Genomic DNA, 25,436 nt, shown 5'->3' on the forward strand with positions numbered 1-25,436 from the left:
TGATCAGATTTTTTACATACAAAAATTCACCAAAGTGATTTGTTAGGTGAAAAAATTAGAAATTTAATCACTGATTTTTGTTTTAATCATTTTTCTGATATGACTTTAGCATTTTGATTAGGTTGTTACATGGCTTGGGTTCAGGTTAGATGATATAATATGGTAAATATAGCTAATATCTAGGTAGACAGTAACAATTATACAATATGTACTATAAGCCCTGTGTACATAGTAAAAATATTTGTATTACTATGGGTTTCTAGGCTAGTATTTTTTGTCTTTTCCTACATGTCTGAAGTTTGACTTTGCCTTTGTTAAAATGGTTTAGATGAAAGGTCAAACAGCAGAAAAAGTCAAAGCTCTGTTTCTCAAGGTGTTCCTCATTATCTAAAACAGTCATATATACTCAGTGTAAATTATCCGTTATCCAACACAGACATGGTGACAGTGCATAGCTAATAAAATACAGAAATGAAGTATTAAAAATTTAAGATTATATAAATAGATATATTAAAGTGATAAAAAGTTGTTCTTAAAACTTGGAATATGATTAAAAATAGCAGTAACATGATACTAATAAGTGTGATTGTATTGACTGAATTTTGAAATTAATATTAATTATTAAAAGTTTGAGCATGTATTGCTGTCCATTCACAAAAGACAGAATCTAGCAATATACTTCAACATACAAAAAGGATAGAAGGATTAAACATTTGCTGGAGTAAGATCCTCTACACTAACATGATGTATGGTGCAAAAAGAGTGAAATCAGAGAAAATAAAGAACAAATTTATCTCACCAGCTGCTTCGCTTCCTTTTGCACAATGCATTATGATTTTCTGGTAATTTTTAATTTTTTGGAGTATTTTGTACTGCTATCAGTATGATTATTACTTATTTTAAAATATTTTAAAGGAGGAAAACACCTTCACAGACATATGCCATTGTTAAACATTTTTAATTTAAGCAAATAAAGGCTTCTTTATTTTCTAGAATAAAGCTAAATTGCCTATGTAATCTGCAAATACATCTTCCATTGTTTTCTTTATCTCTTTTTCATGTTTTTGTTTTCTGAAATGAAAAGTTCAGTAGGGCTACTTTATATTTTCCTTTTTGTTTTCAGTTACTTGAGAACTCTTAAATTTTTATATCTATCGTATTAAACCTACAATCTCAAATTAACTACTGGCAAGATACTAAGTGCTTATTCTCCCCTGCTGCTTGACATGTAAGAGGAAACATAACTTACTGTATGGAAGGCCTCATTGATCTGTGTAACACTTACCTGTATTATACTCTCTAAATCCCATAACACCTAAAGGAAGGATCAGTCCAAACACATAAAATGACAAATATAGGACAATAAATTATTCACACAATATTTATTTTTAATTAAAATGTTTTACTGCCTCATATCACTCACAAACAAACAGGAAAGTGCATATTTTAATACCGCATTTTAAAACTCTTTCATTCCCAGCAAAATTCAGTGGATTAAGTCCACTATTCTAACAGTATTAAATGCTTTTCATAAATCTGTTCCAGGACAATTCTCTATTCCTGTCTCTCTGCCTTTTTAAACCATACAAACATTTTGTTGCACTTTTGCATCAGTTTTATTATTACACAAAAGAAAATATTAATAGGCTTAAAATATAAGAAACCTCATAAACTCAGTATCCATTTACTTTAATGGCTATTAGACGACTTAGTACATGGGTAAATTCATGAGATAGATAGATACATCAGAAAAAAACTTATTAATCAGTTTTAGAAGGTACTGCATTAATAATATCACAAGAAAATGAATGCATTAGAGGTGAAGAAAATATGCAATGATCACTACAAAGGAAAATCAAAATGAAGAAGAGATGAAAATTAGTAAGTATATCCAAAAAGAGCACAGTATTACTCAAAATGTGTTAACTTACAGTATGTAAAATATAGATTTCCTCAAAGTTGCGCATGTAAATTTATAAGCTTACATACTTTCAGAACAGGACCTTGAAAACCAAGCCTGTATGATTTTGAACGTTCATCTCCCACTCCACACACACAATCTATCAGAAGGTGATAAGTGCTGCATTTATAATGCAGTTCTCTAACACCCATAATAGATGCACTGCAATGCATGACTAGAAATTATCAAATACAAGTTTTACCTGATAGTATGAAAGTTTCAGGGATTTATATGAGGAAAGAAAACAGATCATCTTCCTTATTTTTTGGAGTAATTGTATGAATTCAAGAAGAAGCATAAAAGCAAAGGTGTTATTCTATGTAGTAAGCAACTAACATTATAAGTCTGAGCTAGGTATGTAAGTAATAAGTTCTACTTGCCTAAACAAAAACTGCATGGAGACCAAGAGAGTTCCAGGCTCCCTTCTTCCACTACATTTGCTTACAGTAGTATCAACTGGGAGTTAGCCATAAAAGTAGTCCTATAGATTAACAGAGGGAAACAGACTCTCTCCCCTTCTAAATTCTTTACCAAACAGATCTACACTGATTGGCTACACATGTATTCAGATTACTTAATAGATCAATCTGCAAATCTGTTAAGTAAAGCACCCTACTACTAAGGAAGTCAACATGCAACATAACTAAAAGCAATTATAGCTCTCTTACTAAAGTGAATATAAAACTGGAAGCATTATGTATGACTGATGCAGACATATATTTTCTAGGTTAGTAACTATGGAATACAGAGTAAGTTGTTTCAAATCCATACAATAATTATGGGGCACAAGATTTTCAACGCAGTAACATACTGGAATGGAGTGTAGGGAACCATTAAAGAGTTAGATTTTTACCAACAGATACACAAATCATTACTGATGTCAAAATGGGCAGTAGTTTTGGTGTATGAGAACTTAATTCAACTCACCACTGAAATTTTGTCATTGACCGCAAAGGCAGCTATGGTAACTGTTGGTAAACAGGCTTTTTTTTTTTTTTTTTTAAATCACTTTAGCTCTAGGTTTGTAATATCATTTTGATATCTTTATCTAAAGAAGATGAAGTTGCTCAAACAAAATTAGAAAATGTGTTTTAGATGAAAAACTGTTAGATAATTTGCACATCCAATTAAAAACTACTTAACGGCCGATTTCATTTAGCAATTATGAATCTGGAAACTACAGAATAGAGTGTTGTGCTGGGCCAAAGATAGTAAATGCTGAATGTATGCACACTAAAGTCACCCTAGTAATTAATTTGATAAATGCCTAAAGCTGGGATTAGACCTCAGTCTATTTATAAAGAAATTCTGAAGCACGTTCTTAACTTTGAAAAAAAAGGTAATATGTCACAGTAAGCTGTCCTGTGTCTTGTATGTGTGAGACTGCTTTTACTACTAAAGAAATTCATGCTTACACTACATGATTCAGTATCCACATTCACAGTGCATGTTTTTTTACGATCTATCTAATTCTCAGCTACTTTATTTATGGACTTTAACTGGTGGAAAAAAAAATAAATGATTCAAAAAAAGTATCAGCTTAGAAAACTGACAAATATGCAGCAAAAGATTATGGAAACATGCAGTGGTTTTGCTAAAATTAACAACAGTAAATAGAAAAATGTAACTGATGTATTACCAGTTTGTGCCATAAATTTAGCAGCATCAGCTTGTTCCTGAGGGACCCTTTTCTCATGAACAGATCGAGGTCGCTGACTTTTAATTGTATGATCTCCCATCATTCCAAATTCTAAAGACAGAATAAAGGTTTATGAAAGCTTGTGTGTAGACATTTCTCAAAAGTCACATACTGTCTCATGCAATATGTTCCTGAACCTACCTGGAAGTTGCTGGTAAGAGTCAAGCAAGTGATCATGGCAGTTAACATCAACTTAACTTTGCTACCCTCAGCTTTTAATAAATACTTAAATTTGTGTCTGCAGATTTTCAAACATCATTTTATTTTATGAACCAACATTCAATGTAGTGATACATACTATAAATCAGCTGTATGACATGGGAAAATAACAATTATTCAAATGCAGACATTTTATTCCTATATTTTGAATCAGTGCAAACCACAGCAGAAAATGATTGTGACAGTGTTAGACATTGCTGTTCTACGGCAGAGCCTGCTGCTCCTCCAGAGGACTTCTATTTCTGCACTCATCTTTCAGGCTGACGAAGCCTTCAACAGACATAACGAGTCATCTTTGGGAATGGTGGCAATGCAAAATAATAATTATTTAGCCAACGAACTGCTTAATTTTTAGGCTGAATCCAGCAGAACAAGTGCTTGCAAACTGTTTCCTTTCTGAAACCTCTCAGTTATAAAGGCTATAGGTTGTATCTTGCTCTCAGTATTTAAAAAGAAGTTCCCATTGATTTTAACAGGGAAATCTATATAAAAATCAATGACATAAAGGCCCAGAGTGCGGGAGACAGGAGCACTTCATTTTTTTATCCTACCACTGCTGTCATTTTCTCTCTCTGGTCCTGTGCAAACCACCTAGCCTTCTACCTCAGACTCCATTTTTCTTTTCTGTGATGAAATGTGGAGGGTCCTTTGCACTTACAGGGGGACTGCTGCGTCTTCAGCACAGCTCCCTCTGGTCCTCCCAGGCACACACAGCTGTCCGCAGCTTGGTGCTAAATATTCAATGTTTCTGTTGGGACTCTAATTTAGGAAGTGTGTTCTGGGAACCGTGGGTTAGCATTGAAACTACTTCAACTACAACCACATGAAGCTTCTGATGAGGCAGAAGGTGTCTGAAGTACTAGGAATATAAACATTAAAAAATACCTTACTGCTGGAAGGTTACCTTGCAAATGCAAAATTCAAAATTCTCCCCAATTTGTAAAGTCATTAAAATAATAAAACTTACCTTCCTGCCTCAAAAGATGCAAAATACTACATAACATGTAAATGCTACTAATGAATATTATTTGCAAACACATTGTTTTGATAAGGTAAACATATTTAAATTTCTATTTAGAGTAAAGAAATAATAAAAAGCAAATATATTTTTAAGGGGTCAATCAGCAGAGAGAGTTTTTTTCCTTTCTAGTAAGTTATTAATGTATTTCTCCAAATTAGTGTTTCTTTTTGTAAATATTCATTAATGGTACCACTTAAAATTCATTTGAGAACAGCAATGCAGTTTGCATTCTAAAGACAATATTTGAAAATCTACTTAATAAAATATATTTTGAGAATTAAACACTCAACATCTTTAATACATCCCAGAAATACATATAAAAGATCATTAAATTATATATAGACATACTTATATATAATATATATACATATATGTATGTTTACACATACATATGTGTGTTATAAAATTTATGAATATATTTTTACAAAATATACCTCTTCTACAGCTCCTCTGATTTAAGATAGCTTTTTATTCTGTGGGAAAGCTCTTACTATAATGGAAGTTTTACAATCAATAATCTAATGAAAATTAAGATTAGAATGATACTTTTACAATTTCTACAAGGTGCAGTACCGATGACCATTTAAACTGGAATTAACAACATGGTGAATGACACGGGACTTTGCACAGCTTTTCCCCTGAAGAGGCTGTGAAAGCAAGGCATGTTTGCTCTGAGTTTGCTGCCTACGCGCTGCCTGCTTGTCAGGCAATTTAGAGGATATGGCACCATTCTTGCAGAAGACTTAATTCTGTTTTTTAAGTTACAAACAGAGTGCAATAATGGGAGACCTTTGCTAGAGAAAGGCTTTCCAGAGGCATACAGGGAGGTGGTGAATGCTCCGGTCCCAATCCCGCAGCATCCCGTGCTGGGCGCAGGCACATGCAGCGTCCCGCAGGACAGAGACCTCTGGTGAAGAGGCAACGGAAAGTCTGGGAGATCAGTTTTCAGGGTTGTAGTTTACACCCAGTGTAGCTCCATTCACAACGATGGAGTTACTCACTAATATCACCAAGCAAAATAAAATACAAATCATTGATGCAGAATCTAATCATGCCTCGACTTCTTGATTTTTCCACTTAGCAACAACACATTTTTAATTTACATTTTAAATTCACTTCAATTATTGCTGATGGTCTTTGAGATGCAATTTTCAACTAATTTCCCTTTGATATATTAAGCATTTTTATAGTAAATATCTAAATATATATTAAAGACAAATGTTTCATAACAAAGATAAAAATATTTCTTTGTAAGTTTTGTCAAAAAATGGAACCAGACTTATGCAGTACTCTCATTTTCATATTCAGCTGAAGCATATAACCAAATGCCGCATGAGAACACAAGTGGTAACAGGAAATGCAGTGTACTGGCATGAGTGAGGACTTTAAGGCCTCATTAAAATTCTGGCCTCATAAGAAAAGAAAAATAAGGGTCAAATACATTTTCGTAATGGGATCAGAAGTGTCCAGTTTCTGCGTATAAATACAAACAGTGCTCTCAAAATTGTTCAATCTAAGAAGCTTAACAGTAATGCATTTTTATGAAGCATTTTATAATAAAATATCTTGCTTAACTGACGGCCGTAGTTTACAATAAATACGAAATAAAATAAAACTTTCCTTCATTTTCAGATCCAAGCTAAATAACAAATGTAGAAGATGAACCACTTACACGTTTGTTTTCCCTCAATACTTCACAGAGACGTATTTAAATACTTTCTGGGCTGGGAAAGCATTTTAACCCAAGTCAGCCTAAAGTATGACTGAATGTCACAGTAGTTTCAAGGCCCGGTTTGTGTGGAAAAGGTAATAGGGACCGTCTTACTGTAGATACTCTCTGGCATAGAGTTGTCCTGCAAATTCAGGCCAGCACGATTCAAGACCTGATGTCCGGGATATAATATTGGATGTTCAAATTGGGATTCTGAATAAAGGATTTTTTTCTCATTCTCACTCTTCTCACCTAGTTTTTGCTGCTGAAAACAAGTTTTCTAACCCAGAAGAAGGTATTTTTGCAGACATCAGTTTCTGAACAGAATTTTTTGTTGGTGCCTGTCCTAATTTTCCCTTGGGTGAAACAGAAGAGTCCTTCTCTGCTTTTACCTTAAACATTGATATTAATCAGATTGTTTCATCAAATAAAGAGGGACAATGAATCTTTTCAGCATCAGACAGGCCTGATCCAGAAACAGCCAATGTGATTGTAAGCTAGGCCTGGAGACATGAAAGAGTTTTAATGCTTTTTATTACATTGTTAATGCTATAATCTACCTGCATGAGAACGAAACTCATAAAGAAATGCCTCAAAATTTAAATAACAAATAGCATTATGGGTAACCTTGAGTGGATCATTTTAACCAGACCGTGACTTGTAACAAATCATACCATATTCCAAGCATTTGTGGTAGAAAATCTGAGGTTTAGTTGTCTGATAAAAGAATCTATCGTGCTGTCAGAGGTCCTTTGGTGGCTACGGAAGTACAATAGTTTCCTGCAATAGGATGCGTATTCTTTCTCTCCTCAGCTGTACACAATGGATCAATACTTGAAAGTATCTTAGCAATCCATATGTCTTAATATGGATGTGGTTTATCATTTAATTTTACATATAACTCTGAAGCATGTAGTATAGTTCCATGCCTTCTAGCAGTCAAAAAAAAATAACAATTATTTCTGAAATGCCAAAGTTTACAGCGGAGTATTATTTACAACAACTCTTATCTGTAGTCCCATTGGCTTTACCTTTATTTTTATGTTATGTTATGGGAATTTTTATTCCTATTGAGTAACCTTTTTAGTTTTTAAAGGAGAAGCTAAAATCTTGCGGCCAATGTAGGTGTACGTTTTTAGGAGAGAAGAGAGGTGCCATGTGCTCTCTGTAGGAACAAAGAAGAAAAAACATCTGTTAACAGTATAAAAATGCAAAGTAGGAAGACTGAGCAATACAAAAGAAAAATACTGGCTTTGCAAGGTTCTACTCACCAATGGCTAGTCTTCGCTTTTTGACAAGTGAATAATCGTTAAAGTTAAGGTACATGTCAAACAGATTTTATGCCTAGGCTGTTTAATAATATTAGTAAGCCTGTTATATATATATCCTAGTCATCAGGTGACATTATAAACCATGTTGGTTTGGCTCTTATGGTTATTTTTATGTCACATTTCATGGGAACTTCACAGTGTAAATGTATTGATCTGGTTACAGGTGCACCATCTACTACGAATTGTGCTATTAATGGCACAGAACACACTGGCATTAATGAAAAAAGTCTTTTTCAGCATAGTAGTTGGTGATGACAGCATGAATGAACTGTTGAACTAAAAAAAGTGATTCTGAGACCTTTAGGGTTACCCCTTCAGGGTATGTAAAATGTAAAGTAACCTCTGAGAGTTGCTGAGTGTCCTAAGCTTGTACTAAACCGCCTGGAAGGTGAGATGGTGAGCAGTTCCCTGAAGGCTGATCAGAACCTTAAAAGCAAGAGGAGGCAATCGATTCCCCAAAGTGACTGTCGTTTTCTTCTCTCACCCACAGCACTCCTGCAGTGTGCTTCATACTATCCTACCCACTCCTGAACTGTAAATAGTCAAATGAGTGTTTTCAACTACTCTTGACTATGGAATGAATATTAAAGGCCTTGCAGCCAGAACGTGCATTAATGCAAACTGTCTCATGTGCAGTAGCATGGCATCCTCTCCGTGCCAACACACAAATGTCTTTCGCAGAAATTATGCAAAATGCTGATGTAACTCCCAGGTCAAGGGGAAGGAAGGGATGCAGAGGGGGAAAGGAAGAAAGAAGAGAGTTATAGAAATATATAAAGAACCAGTTTGTTTAAATTAATTTTTGGACTAAGCTATTAACTGATTTCAATAGATCTGATTAATCGCAGACTTCCAGCAGCTTGAAAAAGTTTCCTGCACATTTAATTTCTTCATCACCCATTCTACAGTTTCTCCCACAAAGATACTAGTGCTATATGCAGTAGTAGCAGTACTTGGGGTTTCTCCTCACACTTGCAGCTGGTCAGTACAATTTCTTCTGGTCACTAGATGGCAGAATGTGTGTTGACTTAGAAGCACAATTTTGCATTGAATTGAGAAGCCGGGACATTCTGGGGTTTTTTTCACTATAAAAGTATCTCTCATATATTAAAAAAAAAAAAAAAAGTTTCATTACATTCAAAGGACTGAGGGGTTTTTGTTTTCTTTTTTTTTAGTTCTTCTTTTGTAGGGCTGGAGTTAAAAAAACCCCAAACATCCAAACCAAACAAAACATGAGCTGCAGGTTTTTTTCCCTTACAGTAAACCCTGCGACAAAAGAGAAGAAAATCCCAGGAGGACTCCCTTCCTTGTCTCCAGCCCTGCTTCACTGTAGCAGGGCACCCAGGCCCCACAAGGAAACACTTGTTCTCAAATGCTGCATTGGCAGGACACAGAGCTTCGGGGCATCAGTGAGTATCATCACTCTGCAGTACAGATTTAAGCTATGGCTTTCTATGGGAACCCCTTCAAACGATATTTCCTCACCAGGCAGGCAAGTTGCCAAAATGGTAACATAACTATTAGATGAATTAGGTTTCCATGGGAACATCTTCTTAGAAAATGTGGAAAATGTGCTTAAAACAGTCTTTGCCTACTTCCTGCATAGATCCTGGTCCCATAAAAAGTCCTCTTTTGGCTCTCCAAAAAAATATAGAAGAGCTTTGACCATTTTCAAACTGAACGGAATAATTTCTTGCACTACAGTGAATTAAGATCTGAACTGAGCTGTATTCATGAACACAGTGAGAAAGATATCCTATTACTCATGAAAACATGGAAAAGATTTTAATAGTAGTAGAAATATGAAAGGCAATAGTATTTGTACTAAAAAACTATTTTTTTCATTATAGTAACACTCTTGCATTTTATCAAGTAAAAGATAGGAAATTTTGTAGGAAATTAGATAAATTAATTCCTTTCTCTCGCTTACAGAGATATACTAATACATATATGTATGCACTCTTTCATCTTTCAGAAAATTAGGGAAAATAATTATGTATTCTAAACAGTCAACATATTGTAGATAGGTAATTAGTTTGTGTTTGTCTCTAGGGAGACCCATTTGCTCCTAGGAAATAATGTTGGATTAAAACTACTGCTGCTATCTCTAATGACATAAGAAATGAAATATTACTGAATTAAAACATAAATTATAGCACAAATCCTCATGAGCTAGACTTTTTCATGGCCATGCAATCTGCTGTCTCTCTGTGCATCTCTGCAGTGACTCCCTTGGCCAGCCGTTATCTTTGGTGGGATCTGAACCTGTTTATTCATGGTTACAGATTTGGTCAGTGAAGAATGTCTTAAAGATGTAATATTTATTCACTTTGCATGTGCACAGAATGTTGAAACTGTGCAAGCTCTATTACTTGCCTTCCTGGGCCCAACTACTTATCATCTTACACCTAGGCAGGAGAAACTGAGCACGTGAATCTAGTGAAGTGACTCATACCTGATCAAAACGAATATAAGATGTCACCACAGCAGGTACTGTGTTTTCATATGTGCTTTGCAGAATTATAACTAAGCAAAGAGGAAAAGGAGGGGTGATGAAAGCCCAAACTGCAGCTTTACCCATCTATATCTCTACTAATTCTGACGTATTTTTAAAATTAGCATGGCCAGTATGCAGAAGATGCTCTGTAGTTCACATTTTTCCTATTCAAATATTTCCCTAGCAATCCATTCCAAAATGTTTGTCTTCAAATAAAAATTATAAAACTGATAAAGGAAATTTACATTATCAAGTTTAACATTAAAATCCTCTAAATTCAGCAGTATATTATTCTCTCATATTCCGTGTTGTTCTCTCAAGAAATTCATGGATGTAATAACACATTAAAGAATTAAAACATAGGGGATTGTTTTTATTTATTTTTGGGTTTTTTTTAATGGAAGACCTTTAATGCATTTTTTGTAGTATTCTCATCATTTTAATGTTTCTACTATAACAACTTATTCATGTGTAGCCTTTAAAAATTTTAATTGTAGTATTGTAATAATACTTTGATATCTTCATCGCTTTTTTTCATTTCATAGTATTTTACTTCTGCATTAAGTATTTTGCTTTTGTCGTATATTTAATTAATTGAACTATTGATATGGTTAGCCAGTGCAGTAGTTATTTTAGAATAGTAGCATTTTTATAAAAATATTCTCTTTTTACTGAACACTGCAGCAAGTTACCTAGATATTACACATAGGCTAGTATGTGACTCTATATTGCTCTATATATTTACAACTCAAGAGAAGATGACTGAGGATAAACTGTAATTTTCTAAGCTATTCTTGAATTCAATAACTTCATTCTCTTTCTTTTCTATTCTAGAAACACTGAAAAGTAATAAAGGCAGTTGTAGAAAGCAGGATTCACAAGGACATCTAGACTATTTCCTTGCCCTGCAACTATGTACCGTAGACATTCCTGCAGATGGTTGCCTAATCTTTTCTAAATGATAGCAGCATTCATTAAAATTTGAGATGAATTATCTATGAATTTATGACAGGGAAGTTTACAGTCCGTGAAAGATTCTGAAGCTGTATGAAGAGAAGGAACAAGAATCAATGTTTTAAATAATAAGTACTGCAAACTCTACTCACTAAGCACAGTTAAACTGAGTGTGGGGTTTTTTTTAGAATGGTAAAGCATCTAAGTGAAGTTAAATGATATTGCATGCCTTTTTAAGAGCATTTTCTTGTCCTTGTTTAAGTCTCCTAAATTGTTTTTACAAAAGAATAATGAAAAATGGACGAAGTGTCACTGAATGTGAATTTTGCACATTACATTTTTATAATTTGTGGTACCACAAAGCTGTCTGTTCGTATACATGGGTATTCATGGCTAACTGCTAAATTTTATGAAGAGAAGAGAAAGAGAAAAGAGAAAAGAGAAAAGAGAAGAGAGAAGAGAGAAGAGAGAAGAGAGAAGAGAGAAGAGAGAAGAGAGAAGAGAGAAGAGAGAAGAGAGAAGAGAGAAGAGAGAAGAGAGAAGAGAGAAGAGAGAAGAGAGAAGAGAAGAGAAGAGAAGAGAAGAGAAGAGAAGAGAAGAGAAGAGAAGAGAAGAGAAGAGAAGAGAAGAGAAGAGAAGAGAAGAGAAGAGAAGAGCCTTGGCTGCTGTCAGTTGGCCTGGTTTCACCCAGCCAGGCCAAATTTTGTCAGCTGAGGAAGCGGTCTAGAAGGTCTTTTCCAAAACCATAGATCTACTCTGAGCTAAGAGGTTTATATAATCTGTTCCCAAGGATATATAGCCTTTGCTAACCATCACTGGCAGGTTAACGATCACATGCATGCAATTTCAAACATACTATTCCACCCAGTTCAGCCTGGGAGATGTGTGTATGGCACGGCGCCCTAACAGGTAGAGTGTTGCAATGGTTTCCAGAACAGACGATTTAAACCTCAGAATACAGTTTCACAATAACTAAATCCTTCCTGCAGAAAGACATGCATGGGATTTTAAGAGATTTACCCAAAAACTATCAATGAAAACCACTTGGACCTAGGTCTTTCAGGATTTTTTTGAAAATCCATTAGATGTTTTCACTGGATTTAGCAAAAGCACACTTTTCTAGGTCTCTGAGATTGTCATTTCAGTCTGAAAAACAGTGTTCTCCTTCACTTTTACTGCCTAATCCACACTTAAAAAAAAATCTGAGCTCATCTCCTAACACATCCTTCCTACCTCTATGGCCCATAGTGTCAGAGAGGACGACATGGTTGGCTTATTTGACAGGTGTTGCCCATGCAATGCCTCTATAAAAGCAAATGAACTGTTCAACTGCAGATCTGAGCAAAGCAATGCATAGTTTGCCAACCACCTCTTACGGAAAGTTCGCCCTGAAGCCTGCATTAAAGAATAGCAGATGTGCAAGATTTCTCTCCTACTTAACATCAGATGAAATACCTAATGCCAACATATATAAAATTATAGCAGAAAAATTGACCTAAGAGCAGATGTATTTGATGGGCATAATCTATCTGATCATAATGTACTATTTGTAACACAGGAACAACAGCACTTTACTGGGTGGAGAAAAAGAATCCATTAGAATTAGAGAGACTCTAAGAATAATGCTCTACAGGTCTACAAAATACACAGATTCTCTGAGAGCCAATAGTATTTCTTTTGCAATATACGTATTTTTCAAAACCTTTAAAAATGCTGTTCTGTACCTGTGACAGAGATTTCTACTCAATCATGGCAAAGTGCCTCCTGGTCCAGTTCTCTGATTAAATTAGAAAGCAATATAAAACACAATTGATACTCATATTAGCAAGAACGATGAGGATGACACTACTGAAGTGGTATCAGCCTCAGAGGTGAAAGGGCATGCCTTTCATCAAGAAGCATCAAAGGAACTGATTTTAGTATCCTCATTGTTTCTACATCCCTACATGATGTCAGACACTGGAATCACTTCTTTTAAAATTCTCATGCATCTCCTGCAAATATTACTGCAACAATCTATACCTTTTAACCTCCAGAATGATTAATGGAAGTGTAGTCTATGGAGAATTGTGGCTGCCTCCCTTACAGATGTCAATAATAAGGATTATTAAAAAACATCTATTCCCTGACGGCTGCACAAGATACACCTCACATAACTTATTTCAGCTTGTCAGCATAATATGCGATGTGGTTACCTAAAAATTGTCTTCACTCATCATGGCCCAGTATTTGAAGAAATTGTGCCAACAGTCAACATATATGACTGTCTGGAGATTGCAAGCAAGGATTTTTTCAGTGAAGATGTTTAGTTCTGAACTTTAGAGTTTGTGATACTCATTAAGCTGGGAACTCTAACTGTAACTTCTGTAAATGCATTCTCAGAATGAAGTCTGCAGTTAGTGGTGTTTTACTTAGTGCAAACAGACTTTCTCTTAACAGCTGGAAACTTACAACTGGGATGTATATCACGGCTTTCTACGAGAGGCTTAAGACTGCAATCTCATTATGCTGCTCCTAACTATGAACATTTTTTGAATTATCTGCAGAGCTACTTGCACATCTGCCCACAGATATCCTATAAATCTCTCCCATTGCCTCCACTCTGCTATCTAGAAAGGGTTGGAAAAGAATGGGTTTGCTAGGGAGCTCAGTGAAATAGCTATAAAAATATCTTTTATACAAAGATATTTTCAAACAAAAAATTGAATTTGCTTCAAATTAGGTTTTTGCTGCTTGTTTGTTGACTCTCTGAAAATATTCTAATGTTTAGTTACCTAAAAAAAGTGTTCTCAAATACAGTCTACTGTAAGCATGTATAATGGAATATTTATGGTAAGCAAATTCTGAGTCAATAAATTAAATTATGCTCACTAGAGACTTAATAGTATATATTCTCCTCATCCAGTCAGGAATCAGAATCAGAACTATAAAAGCAGTATGTCTAGTCACACATAGCCAGTACGCATTGTAAGCTGAAAATAAAAAAACAGTGAGTGTTGAGGAATAGAGGAAGTGTTTGTGGGTGGAAATAATGCATTTAATTTAGAACAGCTAAAGTATTGGGGGAAAATAGGCAGATTTTGGGCACACAAACTTTCAGCTCTGAAGTAGAAGCATCAAACTTCAGAACTCCTAGGTGTTTTATTACTGCCACTTACAAACCTTGCCTTGCTTATGTACTTAGATTACCATGGCTCCAACACTACTATCACAATGAACAGATTAGACATATTTCACATTCAGTTAAGTGGTTAACAGTTAACTTCAAAACCAGAATAAGGCAGAAGAGATTATAAATTCTGAAAATTCAGGAAAAAACCACTATGTTGACCACAAAAATTATACAGCATGTATTATTTGCCTCAATCTAGTCATCAAGAGTATGTTAAGCAGCCTGAAAAGCTAAGGTTGAAGCTCACAAGGTACCAGTTCTCAGAAGACCACAGAAAAAGAAGCTTAGCTTTAGACCTATACTGAGACTACTCATTCTGTATTGATCTTGTGAAATAATTTTTACATTTTCCAGGATATATTTAAGTTTCACCTTTTCTTTTTACTAAAAAAAAAAAAAAGAGGTTACTTCAAAGAGGGTATTTCAACTTGGTATTCATTCACATCTCAGAGTAAATAAAGTACTTTTAAAAACCTAAAATCTTAGATTTTAGAAAAAACTTTCAGTAAATAAGAATACAGTTCTGGTTCTTAAAAATCATTATTTGCTTGATATATAAGTTGCAAACTCCACTAAAATCTATTCAAGGAATCATAGCTTTCAGAAGTAACGTTCCATTAGTTTTAATGAAGGTTTTGAAAGTGCTGCAGCAATGGGTCTGCAAAGCCTGACTGAACTGGAGTGCTCTGTGCCAGAACTGACTCTGGAGCCCTGAGGTAGTTATATCTACAGTCAGAGCAGTTTATTTCCCAGGATAACTGCAGAATCCACTGATGCAAGACATGGTTATACAAATGCCCACATGCTAACATATGTAAAACATTTCAAAAGGATAGTCTGGGTGCACAAGACCTACCTCTGGGAAAAGGGCTTGGTGCCACATGAGAGCACATGTATAGAGTTTAGGCCATAGAACAGATGTTCCCATTTCTTACTTCCATGTAATTTATATTTTTAAAAAATCATTACAAGTTCCCAAAAGACATGAAGAAGCAATTTTTTCATGTAACAGATTCTGTCCAAAAATAAGTCATTAATGCTAATATACAACCCCCTATAGTGGTAATCACCGTTAGCACTTGTATATAATTTTGATCACTTTATGCGGTGCATTTCAATTATTCTTTCCCACTATCAAAAGAATAGACAAGTCTCATTCTGCCTCATGTTGCGGTTTTAATACTGAACATCAGAGTAACATCACCTACAAATTACAGTACTTTCACCTCTACCAGTGTAAATCAAAAGTCATGAAATAATGGAATTAAATGTGTGTATAACTGCTGCATGAGCAGAATTGGCTCCAGACAGATTAATTCCTGTGGTTGTGAGCAGCACACAGGACTGGCAGACCTGGAATAATAAGTTATGATTTTCTAGCTCCTTTCTCTATGTTCTGTCAGACCATGTGGATTCTTATGCACAACCATACAATTTAATCCTTTCGATTATAGGAACAATTACAGCTAGTTAAAGTGCGATTTCACTAAATCCTTTTCATGATGAGGTCAGCTTGGATTTGCCTCTAAGTGGCAGTCTTTTAAAAGGTACTGACAACAAATTATTCCCAATATTAAAAATGGGACAGTACAATAATCCAGGAGAAAAAGTGCCAGTTGGGAGAACGTCTTTTATTGTTGTTGCCCTCTGCTGTTCTCTTGTTACCCCAAGGCCCATCATTGTTATTGGCGTGAAATGTTACGGTTGTATGCATTGGGTACGTACTAAACTGAAGTTAGGAATGTCAGCCACTACACCTTTGTTACGTTTTCATGGCAGGACCTGGGCAGTTTGCTAAAAAAGCAAGAATTGATTAAAAACAGTAAAACAATTATGGAGAGGAAAATTCTTATATGCAATCACTGGACTACTGGTGCTTTTCTGGACAAATGCCTGTAGCAATCCAGAAGTGCACAAATATTAGTCTGAAAAGAAGGTGCTATTCGAAGTATATAAATAAGATGTAAATTGTTAAATAAGGTAATTCCTGCTAGCCCTAGAGATAACTCTTCCTTTGTGTGCAGAAAGACAAATCCCTTAGCTGGTGTTTACAGTTGAAGCAAATTTTGGGTCCCACACCAGTTTCACAAACTAGCTGTAGATCCAAAATTGGGACTAACAGTTGGAGAAGTGCAGTATTTCTGTGGCCATTTAGCCCCCTAACTCTGCTGGTCAAAACACAGCTTAGGGATTCTAAATAAGAAGACGTAACAATTGAGGGTCTGGGGAAGGCTTCTGGCCAAGTTGTAAAGAGCCTGTGTAAACACCACTACTTCAAGGTGTAAATTGATGGGAGGGAGTTCCTTCTGGTCCCTTGCATGCCCTCTGCAAGGAGTAGATCCTCTCACATGTCTTGGAAAACTTACAAAGTTACTTGCAGGACACAGAATTTGGAGTAGCAGAAAGGAGACTGCTGCAGGCTTCAGGGTGTCAGGAAAACCAAGAGTCCTATGATTCTTAACTAAATAATATCTAAAGAAGAATGTCAGCCAAGCAAAAAAATGGAAAAAGAAAAAAAAGGGAAAACAAAGGTATCAAAAAAGGAAAACATCTCTTCAGAAGGAAAGAAATCACATACATATGCATATGTGTCTGATCAGGGTCAGTCTGGCTCTGCTCACCGCAGCAGGAGCCTGTAGGGTTGAGGAAGACAGAGGGTAACTTAATCATCGGGAGTTCTGTTTTCATTGGCTGTATCTGAACTTAATTCAGGGCATCCTCAGGGTATATAAGCTGGGATACTGGTTTTTAACTGTTCTGCTTAACTAAAATTTTAGTATGTTATATATACATATATAATTTTATTTACATCATTATTTACTATTACCTCTAAGCTAGATAACTTCTATTAGAAGAAAAATGTCACAAACAATTGCAGGTGATTATATTAGTTTACTGTAACAAAATGCAGGAAATTAACAGGTAAACATTAAACCTAATTCTGGACTGACTGTACTAACGTACCAGTGCATTCCAGTGGGCAGTAGGTGATATTTTTTGTATAAAGAGCTTATTTCATAAAAAAGCTGTTTCAAGGCCAGACTCATTGATTAATCTGAACTAAGCTAAGAGTTTCAGACAAAAGAGAAGAAAGGAGAAAGCAAGAAGAATAGCATTTTGTAAAAGTTGAAATAGCTTAATTTCTTTTTATGTATTATAGCTACAGTTTAAATTTGAATTCTAATTTAAAAAGCTGAAAATAAAACAAAAGCGCTTTCTGAGTTACACATTTAATTCAGCCCCAGATAGTTTTTGTCTATCTCATGAAGCAAAAAACAGTCATTCCAGAAATTATATCAGTGAATTAATTTGGAAAAATAGAAAATAAAAAAACTTTATTGCATCTACTCAAGCACACTAGGATTTACATTAAAAGTAAATTATTACTTCCTACATTAGGCTTCTTCATAATAAAAATAATAGCAACTTTACCTAGTGAAAAAGAAATAAAAGAATCATAATTACGTGGGATGTGATCCAAGAATTATAATTACATTGAGCATATACAGGGATACAATATTAAAGGCAATAACCAAATGACAAGCAACTCTGAACCCTGTTCAGAGGTTGTTAAGAAATGAACATTTCTAAATTTATATCAGGTACGAAATAGTAGTTAAGAATCTTTGAAACCCGTGTTTATATTTCCTATTCTATATACTTACGCACTGATGGAAAAATTGCTGATATTTTCTGCATGTGCTGAGGATGAATAAACTAAGCCACCAGGAAAGTGAGTACCTAAAACCAGTCATCTTATTCTGCTTCAGACTTGGCATACTGCTTCATGGCTGTGAATTTTTATCATGTCCAATCTATTGATGCTGCTGCTTGTCAGCTGCAGTTTTCATTAGGAAAAAGGAGTTACAGCTGACAGTAGGGTTTGTAGGAGTTCATAAATATTCTGCTACTGTTCAAAACTGCTGCAATGAACTAAAAGCAGACTTTAGCTGCATTTTGAACCCACATGAAAGCAGAGCTATTAGACTATAAAGCATGATCACTCAACATGTTAATTAAAGAATAAAACCTATCAAATTAAATATGGTGCATTTTTTCTGACCTGGTCCCGGGCAGAACAACTATCCGGCTCTTCAGTGTTTGTTCCTAACCAGGAGGTCGGCATCTTCATAACCCTTCCAAAGGGATCTCTCTGAATACTGTTTTTGGAATGGTTTTATAATGGAAGGGGTGAATAGTGCGTGTTTGTCTCCACTGCTCCTGCTTCCTCTGGTGACTTGAGCAGAGAGCTGACCTGTGATCCTGCCGGGCCATGGGACTTACTGCAGTGCTCTGCATGGGGAGACTGATGGCTGAGCGCCAGGCTGCCCTCAAGGAGCCTGTTCTGTGGCCACTGACAGCCTCATAGGACATCTTCCTTGATCATCAATATAATGTTCCCTAAGCCTCTTCTGCTTGTATATCACTCTAAGGTCACTTTGATATAAATAACCAGTGACAGATGAGGCCTGTGGGGTGCTTGTTAGAGAGCCAGTGGTAGGTATTTTATTCAAAGCCTGATCAATTGCAGCACAGCAAGGTTCTGGAGATCTGCACATGTCACTGTAGAACCATAACAAGACCTTTTCTTCTTCAGCCAGAGTCTGCAAGTTGTGAACAGGCCGCCTGCTTATAGAGAGTTTGGTGAATCCAGTGGTCTTCCCCTAGAGACAGCGAGATCACCCAAGCTCTGGAGGAGAGCACCGTCTCCCGTATGAATAAGTACAATCTCATTTGGACCAAGATGATTAAAGTTATAGAGGCAGATCTGGTTGTGAAAATGGAAGCAACATGCTCACTTCTCTCAAGTCAGTCAGTTTGGCTGTCGAAGGTGCCTGACTAGCATCCACACCAGGACAACATCTGCAGGAAGCTACCACTGCTATGGCCCTGGGGTGTTAGGAAAGGCAAAATATAAAGCTGTTCCATGCTGATTGCTATAAGTCAACAAACAGGAGGGAATATTGGTTTAGAAATACGGCATCTGACATAGAAGATGGACCTCAGAAAAGGAAAAACAAACCGAGATATTTTTAAAAATAGAGGTAGGGTGTTTTGTTTTTTTTTATAAGAAGAAGAGGAGGCTTTTTTTCTTCTACTTACATATTTATTATTCTTTCTTTTAGAAGAAAATTATCCCAGCTGTAGTGCTTGAGATTCATTAGTGTCATTTAGAAATCTTTCCTTTTGATAAATGCAGTGCACATATATTCATGTGACTGTTTCACTGGAAAATTCTTGCCCAGCAAACACAGTCTACATAGATTACTGTGAACTGGAGGACCCTAATTTTATATTTGAATTCCTCAGCTTTACTTTCCCACTCACTGATATTTGTTTCTTTCTTATTGTTATTGCCTTCTAATTTCAGAGGCTTTTCTCTGCTTCCTCTTACGTTTTCAGGTTTCTTTGGTTTGTAAGAGTCTCTGAGTTGTACAGTTTTCCACAGTACTACATGTGGCCTTAAAAATACCTCACGTCCTCCAGATCTGTCTTTCTATCTGTCCCCCCGACTTGCTATTTGTACACCTGAAGTCTGTTTCCTTCCTTTATGTACCAGCTTCACACTGTATTCATGTTAATCTCTCTAAATCTCTCCATTAATCTAATTCATTGATTTATTAATCTCTCTAAATTCTGTGGGCATAACTACAAGCAGGGGGTGTAGATTTTTACTCTTGGTTATTAAAGTAAAGCACAGCACACCAAGATACTGAAGTCATCCGGCAAGACCGCCCCATCCTTAGAATTACTTAACCACTATAATAATTGTTTTGGTCAGCTGTGGCTTTATATTTACGCTTTATGAAATACTGAAAAGACTCAGACTTGATACCAAACACTGGGGAAACCCCCTGTTAATCATACTACTTTAAGATCTGCTGGTGGGTCAGACTGTGTTTCGTTTAACTTTAATGTATCTATACACTTATCTTTATCAACAACATGTAAAATAACTCAAGATAGATAACAGCAAAAGGAAAAGTTTTGCATCTTGTGTTCTGTTTGTTGAATGGCATTAGTTGTATTCCTGCATAGAAAGTAATATTAGAAACTCCACAGTAAAATATTTCTACATTTTTCTTGGGATATACATATAGTATTTCAGAAATATAAATCTCCTTAACATGTCTGGATAGACACTTTGGCTTATCAAAACTTGGATGGTAAAGTATGAAAAATTTGAAGAAGACAAGAGTAATATAAAATTCCTTGTTTCATCAGATTTTTTCTAGATGTTTTCTCTAGTATCAGTGTCAAGGTTGTAGTATTTCATTATTTAGATATTCTGCATTCTGCTTTCAAATATTCTTTTTTAAAAAATGTTTTCTTAATTGAAGGTCTTTTAGACTGGGAGCAAGTACACTTGCTAAAATATAAGTCAGGATTAGAATAAAGTATTAGATGGAAATAATGATTTATACTGAAATTGAATGCGCATGTGAAAAATATCAAAATGACTTTAGGTAGGGATGATTATGCAAAAACTGAACACTTAAGTTAGCACAGTGTGTTAAACAGTATAAACTATTGTGTTGCTATTAGAAGAAAACAGCCAAAAAGAAAGAAATGACCTAGTTGGAATGAACAGGCTATCTGAAAAGAATAGGAAATGTCACTGTATTAAAGCAGTAAATGGAGAACGGCCAATTGTATATTTACTGACTACCTAGACTATGCAAGAAGAGGAAGAGAGGAGATGTTCAGTATCAGTAAGAGGGAAAAGGAAGGTACGAAAGTCTGTTATTTTTACTGGATATGCATAAATAAATAATTAGTTATTTACATTATATTATAATTCAAGTCTCCCATACTAGAATCCATGGAATACAGTTCTGACCCAAGTTACTGCTTAGTCTATAAATGTTATACTAACAGTGGTAGCATTTTCAATATATTTTTTAATGATAAGTATTTCTCATCTAGAAATCTGTAAATAAAAATTAGGACACATCCTCATTAGACATTAAGCCAAAATTCACTCTTGGTCTGTCACTTCCATTTCCACAAAGGCCTTCTCTAACCTCCTTGTAGGGAAAGCAGCTGACAGTTGCTTGCCCACCTAACTTCATTAGGCTTCAGAAATGTAAAGGAAAGCTCCATACTTGTATTTCGCACACAACACATAGATCTCAGTCACAGGAAATCATTCTTGTAAACTTTCAAAAACATATATCCCTACATTTTAAATAGCCCTAGGTTTCTAGCCATATCAACACATCCTGTATCTACAGCACACATTTGGGGTTTTCTTTTTTTTCTTCTGAAATCAATTTGGTTTATTTTATTTTATTTTATTTTGTTTTGTTTTGTTTTAGTGTACACTAAAAAGTCCTGCTTAGTTCATCTATATAATTCCTTCATATGATACAGAGGTGATATACTGCAACTTTGACACTGTAATGTACATCAAGAACAGGCAGAAATATAAAACACAAAAAGTTAGACAGAGCTGTAACTTTACCTTCAGCTGCTCAGTAACTAAAAAAATACACATACTGAAGCATATATATTCATAGTCATCAGTAAACCTATGAGACAGAAGCACACCTCAGATGGGAAGAACTTAATTTGTGGAGTATTTCCTGCTCTATTGCTATGTAGAGTTTTGTCCCAAAGAAGGAAGAAGTATCTTCTCTGCTCTTGTGTTACTCCAAAATATGAACACCTAAACACACTATGTACATAGACCAAAAAAAGAAAGATAACAAAAATGAAAAAGAGGAAGTTCTTATGAAGCAGAAAAGGAACTACAAAGGGCGGACAACTAGGATCATTTTTAAACACTAAAAGCAATGCAAATCAGTTTGTGTTGTATTTGCAGTGATCCTTCCCCACATAGGCCATTTAAAGCAAATAAATGCAGCTGGTTGGAATGTAATGTTGACAGCTCCGTAGCTCTTTAGCCTTTCTTTTCTGTTGCCCAGTCTCAACCTGCCTTAGTCAAGATCATTATACTGAGATGACTAAAAGAAAAAGGAGTAATCTCATGGGAGCAAAACTGTCAGTTTACAAAGATGATACATTTTTTTGTGTTCTTTAGTTGTTCTCTTCATGACCTTCTATGTACATTTGCTTGCCTCATGTCTCTCCTTCACACAAAATCATTGTGTATTTATATTTGGGACGGATATAAACAGTTTTTATAACTTCAAGTTACATGTATTTTTTTCCTGTTTTATAAAAATAGAGCATATCTATGAGAAATTTTATCTATTTTGTCTTATTCATTATATGTTTCTTCCATAAGCATAGTTTATTTTATTTTAGTATTACAGAGAAGTATGCCTAACATGACATCAGCAAATAAATTAAAAAACCTCTTTTCAAAGTTATATGAGAATCCTCTTTCCAAAAGTATATAAGACTCAAGACTTCCATTTTTAGGAACCGGAAATATCATTCAATTAAAATGCTTATAACATTACAATATATTTTGAAGAAATTTTGAGATCAAAAGTTTTGTTCTTTCAGGGGCACTTCCTGTAACACGAAGATGTTATATTACAAATAAGCTCCACATGATGTTACAGATCCTTAAGTACACTAATTATTTAAGACTATTCAAAATATACATGCCACAATGTGAGCCAGAACTGACAGTCAGATTAACAAAAACCACAACACAGCAGCTGTGCAGGTGATGAACACAGAACTTTCACTTGCCTTGAAAAAATATTAGTGATTTTTTTCTTCATGTACTGGAAATGTCTCTCACGCTACTGTATCTTCTACTGAAATCACAGTAGACGCATACTTAAAGACTTCTACAGCTGAATCATGGCTTTATTTACAAAACTGTTCCCTCAAACCTGCCCTCATGGGCAGATATTTTCCTATAAACACACACATTTTCAGGACAGATTCCTTAAACCTTTTGTATAATTGCATGCTTTGAACAAACAGATCTTAGGATACTTTCTATAAAGATATAATAACCATAATCACATTTTCTTAACCTGTTATGAATGTGTCTATATCATACTTGCCAACATAACTACATTCATTCCAGTGATGCCAGGCCTGATTGGCAGTGTTATAAATATGTAAGCAATCAAGAGAAATGCAAATACTGCAGCTAAATTCTTTAGCAACATTTACTACTTCATAGGAGAGTTTCCCATCTTTGCTCTATGTTACTCTGTCTTTAAAATTGCCAGAGAAGTCAAGACATTGCATATTCTACATGACAATGAAGCCATCAATGTCAATCTCATTCTCTGAACAGCTATCATCTAAATTAAAGGGAAAACATCTAATATGCATATTAATATACTTATGCGTGCATCTCAGTGTGACGAAGTGGGTAAAAAGGTTGTATGCTGTCACTCCAATACATATGCATCTCTGATCTGCCTTGTCTCACTACTCCTTCTCATAACTCCGTTTGACTTCTCATCCCAGCTTTCTGTCTAAATATATAATTATTCGCTCTCTTGTAGTAATAATATATGCTGATACTGAGTATGAAATTAAAGAGAATGTGAAGTACTATATTTAATGGCATAAAATGTTGGCTCTTAAACCTGTATTAATTATTCATTTGTTTGTATCAGGTTACTTTAAGTACATATCTGGGATATCACATATTAACCACTGGTGGAAAAAATGTCATTCAGAAGAGATAACTTTTCAACTTCATTTCAATTGCTTTTGTGGTTGCAAATACAAATGAAAGGGACAAGTACACTGTCTCTTGCTGCCTAAAGCCACTGGCCATTAAACAGTCCAGATGCTAGGCTTGGGTTAGCTCATGAATAACTACCAAAGCACTTTACTTAAATTGATGGACTAAATTATTCATTCAGAGTTAAAGTGGCCCTAATTAATTTTAGTTTACTTGGTAAATTAAGCTAAAAAGAATTAAAGCCACTTTAACTCTGAATGAAATTTGTCTACAAAGTAGAATAAGTAATTTATTTCGCGGTCCCACCTTCAGCTAATTCCGAATTTTCTATGGCATTCCCACAAAGACAAGCCTGGAACCTGTCTCCCCATCTCACTGTATGCAGTTCTTATTTCTTCCAACTAGACATTTCAGGTTTTTTTCTTCTAATGTTTTCCTTTTCTCTTGGATGTGTAAATATTGGACATCTGAATGACAGACTTAAAATTTCTGTAATTTGCAAAGCAGTAATAGGCGTAGACATCCAACAACCAGTGGGCAAGCTGGCTGTTTACTTTTTTTTTCTCATGCAACCTCTGGTTTTGTTGTGATGAAACTTCTGCAGGATGCTGACATGGTTCTCAAGAGAATACTAAGCTGAATGCTCAACTTGAAAATTCCCTTTTTTCAGTAGCAGGTTCTCATGTAGAGTGGAGAATAGGAGTTACGAGAAAGGAAAAAGAACAAACCTTGAGTGTATCAATCATGTCATTTTGCCATGGTCACAAAATCTCTCTTTCGAGATCCAAATAAAGGAGCTCATCAGTTAGTGAGAGCCTTTCAACATGACCCAACATAACACAGCCACAAAGATCGAAAATATTAGTAAGGCAAAGATTACCACAGAAACATAGAATGATAGGGGTTGGAAGGGACTTCTGGAGATCATCTAGTCCAACCCCCCCGCCACAGCGGGTTCACCTAGAGCAGGTTGCACAGGAACATGTCCAGGCGAGTTTTGAATATCTCCAGAGAAGGATATTCCGCAGTCTCTCTGGGCAGCTTGTCCCAGTGCTCTGCCACCCTCAAAGGAAAGGAGCTCCTCCTCATGTTTAGATGGAACTTCCTCTGACCAAGTTTGTGCCCATTACCTCTTGTCCTGTCACTGGGCACCACTGAAAAAAAGACTGGCCCCATTCTCCTGGCACCCACCCTTAAGTATTTATAAGCATTAATAAGAGCCCCCCTCAGCCTTCTCCAGACTG

The 25,436-nt window shown here is 35.4% G+C and overlaps 1 protein-coding gene across 1 annotated transcript in view; it reads right to left on the reverse strand.

The window, feature by feature from the left end:
• The window catches only part of ADGRB3 (adhesion G protein-coupled receptor B3), a 465,172-nt gene that overhangs the window by 272,622 nt on the left and 167,114 nt on the right, over positions 1-25,436 (reverse strand). Inside the window, exon 2 of the mRNA XM_059832344.1 lies at positions 3,600-3,710. Within this exon, the coding sequence (XP_059688327.1) occupies positions 3,600-3,710 (111 nt within the window). The remainder of the gene's footprint in view (positions 1-3,599; positions 3,711-25,436) is intronic.

Source organism: Gavia stellata, chromosome 2 (assembly GCF_030936135.1).
Source record: "Gavia stellata isolate bGavSte3 chromosome 2, bGavSte3.hap2, whole genome shotgun sequence".
In the NCBI taxonomy this organism is placed as follows: domain Eukaryota; kingdom Metazoa; phylum Chordata; class Aves; order Gaviiformes; family Gaviidae; genus Gavia; species Gavia stellata.